Below are 4,072 nucleotides of genomic sequence, written 5' to 3'. Positions count from 1 at the left end.
CTACTGGGCAGCCTGGGCGTCCTGCCCGCCCTCGTGAGGGTTCTTGCCGTCGTTCTGGATCAGCCTCACGATGTGGGTCAGGTCCAGGCTGCGCGTGAGGATGTCCAGCAGCATCTCGTCCTTCTGCACGCCCTCCATGAACTCCTCCAGGGACAGCTCGCCTGCAGGGCACAGCCACAGAGCTCTGTCAGGCCCCGAGCTCCCCGGGGCGGGCACAGACCCTGCGGTGGGGGCTCAGCACCGGCACCGTGCCCCACAGCCCGGCACAGAGCCGCCCTGGCGGGGCTGAGGGCAGCTGGGGAGCTCAGCCTCTGCCGGCTCTCCCACCCTGCGGTTCTGGAGCTGCTCTGCAGCCTGGGCACAGGGGAGGGAAGGCAGAGCAGAGGCACTGCCCAGGGGGGCCTCACCATCTCCGTTGATGTCGATTTTGTTGAACACCATGTCTGTGAACTCCTCTGCTGTCATCTTCTCGTTGCAGCGGTTGATGGAGCGAATGGCCTGGGGGAACGAGGGGCACAGGAGTCACTGAGTGCTCTGCAGGTGTGGGTGTCCATCAGAGCAGGTGGCCAAATGACCAGACACAAAAGGCCAGATGCTTTTTCAGGGCTAAAATTTGTTTTCAGGCAGTTAGGCTTCGAAAGGAGTAAGTTCTGTCTACAAGGCTGGAGATTAAAGTCACCTAGAAAGGCCATCAATGCCTTACAAGATTTACTGGGCATGCTGGGATAAGCCAGAAGCCATTCACCTCTGAAAACCCTTAGATTAAATTCAAGTGCTTATCTCAGCCCCAGTTTCAGTGCCCAGGGTTAAGCAAGCTGCAGGGGAGGACGAGGGGTGCTGTGTGTCCGAGGGTGTGGGAGGCACAGCTGGCACAGGGCAGCAGCGGGTTTGGGCAGTGTCTGCTGACTGACCACGGGGTTCATGGGCTGCTCTTGCAGCCTCCCTGCCCAGGGCCCATCTGGGGCAGGATGGGGGAGCTGGGCCCACTCACCTTGATGATGTTCAGCAGCTCAGCCCGGTCGATGCAGCCGTTGCCATCCACGTCGTAGAGCTTGAAATACCACCTGAGCTTCTGGTCCACCTTCCCCTTCAGCACCAGGCTCAGAGCTGCCACATACTCCATAAAATCTATGTAGCCATCCTAAAAGCAGAAGGTTAGGAGCTAAGGTGAGATTAAAAGCAGTCAGGCAAGAAAGGATTCTTTTAGGCACTTCAGAGGTTCCCCCTGGAACTGGTCCCCCCAGCCCGAGACCAGTGGAGTGCAGTGGTGAAAGCCAAGGTTCCACCTGAATTTGGGCAGCAATGCTGAAGAATGATAGAATCACAAAATCAGAAAGGCCTCCCAGATGATCGAGTCCAGCTGGTGTTGGGAAGGCAGGGACTGCCTGGGTGGGTCTGGGCACTGAGGGCTGGCCTGTGCTCAGGGAATTAACACGCCAGGCATTAATTACCAGCCCAAAGCAGCGGGGATTCAGAGGTCAGAGAGGTTTATGCAGATGAGCCCCGATAAATTCCCCAACCTCTCCTGCCTGCACACACCTACAGCTCCTTTCTCCTGCCAGGGGGTCTCATTTCCAGGAGAGGAGCAAATTCAGGAGTGACCCCAGCACGCTGCTGACATCTCGGGCTGGGAGGGTGTTCCTCTGTCCCTGTGCCATTTCTGGAGCACAAACACTTTTGGAGCACAAACATTTTTATCTTTGACTTTCCTGCCGGGTGTTTGCCCACCCCAGCTTGTGCCACGGTTTGAGGTGCCCAGCTGGACCCAGGATGGTGGCACCACTGCAAAGCTGCTGGCCTGAGCTCACAGGCCACCAAACTGCCCCCAGACACTGCCTGTGATCCTCACAGCTTCCAGGAGGTTGTTAAAATGCCTCCTGCCCACCACAGAGTGTTCCCATGGCATTGGGAGGGATTCCCTGCTGGGCTTGTGGCACTTCCCTGGCACTGGGGACACGGTGGTGGTGAGAGCTGGGGGAGCAGCTGCATTCAGGGATCTCAGGGGCCCTTTCCAGCCTCAGTGATTCTGTGATTCCCACCACAGACCTCGGGCAGAGCATCAGCCAGGGCTCTGTCAGTGAACAAAGGCGCGGGCCAGGACCTTGCAGAGATCATCTGCTTTATCCCACTGCTGCAGGAGCCAGATTAGGGACAAATAACTGCTAAGCCCCTTCCCAGCAGGATTTCCTGTGCATCAATTCCCTTTTCAGGCATGCATTCAAGCTCAGCAGCGAGCAAGGGAAAGGCCAAGGCACAAACCAAACACCTGAAGGATTTAGGGCCTGATTTGCATTTTTGTCAATGGGATTAACGCCACTAAGCCCTTTGGGTTGCCATAAAATAGATTCCTCATCTCACAGGAGGTGCAATTTCAGGTCATTTGCAAGTAGAGGAGGAGGCAGTTTCCTGTTGGAGACACAGCATCCATCTGCTTCCCAAATCCCTGCTCTGGGACTGCATTCCCAAAAATCTGCTCTGGGACTGCATTCCCAAAAATCTGCTCTGGGACTGCATTCCCAATCCCTGCTCTGGGACTGCATTCCCAAAAATCTGCTCTGGGACTGCATTCCCAATCCCTGCTCTGGGACTGCATTCCCAATCCCTGCTCTGGGGCTGCATTCCCAAATCCCAAAGCCTCTCCCCAGGGAGCCCAAGCTCCTTATCCCATGGAATAAAACCAACCCCAGTGCAATCCATGTAGAGTTTCCATGTAGAGTTTCCATGTAGAGTTTCCCCAGCACAAACAGCCCCAGCCCGTGCTGGGCACTCACTGGCCCTGCATGAATGCAGCCCTTGTCTTCACAGCCACTGTCACAACATCCAGTGTTTAAGGATTAAAGGGCACTTCATTTTAAAGGGATCAAAGACTGCGAGATAAAACCCCACTGTTTTAGAAGGAAAATAGTTCTGGGAGAAGCCTCCGTGTCCTTGCAGAGCAGGCAGTGGGTGAAGAGCTCCTGCTGGCATTTTTCACGTTCCAGAACCAATTCCACAGTTTATGAGGCTGCAGTGAACCAGGCTGCACGCACCCAGAGCAGGTTCTGCCCCCCACCCACCACCCAGCCAGCCCAGCAGAGCAGAGCAGGGCCCAGCCCTGCACGGCCGAGTGGGAAGGACAATATTTACCTTATTAAAGTCAAATGTCTCAAACATTTGCTCAACGTATTTGTTCGCTGCCGGACTCAGGTTTTTCAAGCCAAAAAACTGCTTGAACTCGTAGAGGGTGAGCTGGCCAGAAGGACACTCTGTCATGAACTTCTTGTACCACTGGTGGCACTCGGTGGTGCTCAGCTCCTCCACGGTTTTCCCGTCCATGTTCCCCATCTCCACACCAACTGCTGCGCCCTTGGCGGCCAAAAACGGAGCGGTTGTGAAATTCAGGGAAAAAAAAACTCTCACAATTCTGCTTCTCGCCTTGGAAGCCCAGACGTCCCCAGCAGGGTCAGGGCATCAGGAAATCCCTGGTGCTGTACAGATTCCAGCAGGGATGGACACAGGAGGCTCCTCTTCCTGGAAACCCAAAAGCACAAAACCCTCCTTGGTGGGGAAGGTGACATTTAAGCACCCAGCAAATCCCTCCCCAGCCAATGAGGCTCGGAGGGGTGGTGGGCTCCTGCCAGGCATTAAGAGTTCAGGTTAAAATAGAAAAGAGGTAAAATGGGGAAGTCTTGCAGATTACAGGCCCAGCAGGAGATTAGGAGGGTGGAATTTTCTCTGTGATGAGCTAATCTCTTAATCCACTTCATTTATCGTTTGGGGGGGAGCTGGTGTCACACGAGCAACAACTTTTGGACCAGAACCAGAGTAAGAAAAAGGAGAGAAAACCTCTCTGAATCCTCTGTGTTGTTTCTGCTTTTTGCTTTCCCTTCACCTCACTCTGCCAGAGGATTCCAGAGGGGCTCTAGAGCCTGAAATTCGGGGAGGGGGAAGAGCCACTTCAGCTCCTGGAAGAGACGCAGCAGGAGGGTGAATTTGGTGTGAGGAGACAAATATAGAAACGTAATTGCTTTGAATGGAAGGCTTTACGTCTGCTTTAACTGCAGACAGCAGGAAGGGGAAGGGCTCTCCCCCC

The 4,072-nt window shown here is 54.8% G+C and overlaps 1 protein-coding gene across 1 annotated transcript; it reads right to left on the bottom strand.

The window, feature by feature from the left end:
* Positions 1-3,324, bottom strand: LOC311162340 (guanylyl cyclase-activating protein 1; the record flags this gene model as incomplete). Its single annotated transcript, XM_084220629.1, has 4 exons — positions 1-161; positions 408-498; positions 992-1,141; positions 3,127-3,324. 4 exons carry the CDS (start codon positions 3,322-3,324, stop codon positions 1-3), a joined length of 600 nt encoding a protein of 199 aa, XP_084076755.1.
* Positions 3,325-4,072: the final 748 nt, after the last annotated feature.

Source organism: Fringilla coelebs (assembly GCF_963513975.1).
Source record: "Fringilla coelebs genome assembly, chromosome: 23".
NCBI lineage: Eukaryota > Metazoa > Chordata > Aves > Passeriformes > Fringillidae > Fringilla > Fringilla coelebs.
This window is presented reverse-complemented; position numbering and strand designations above follow the sequence as displayed.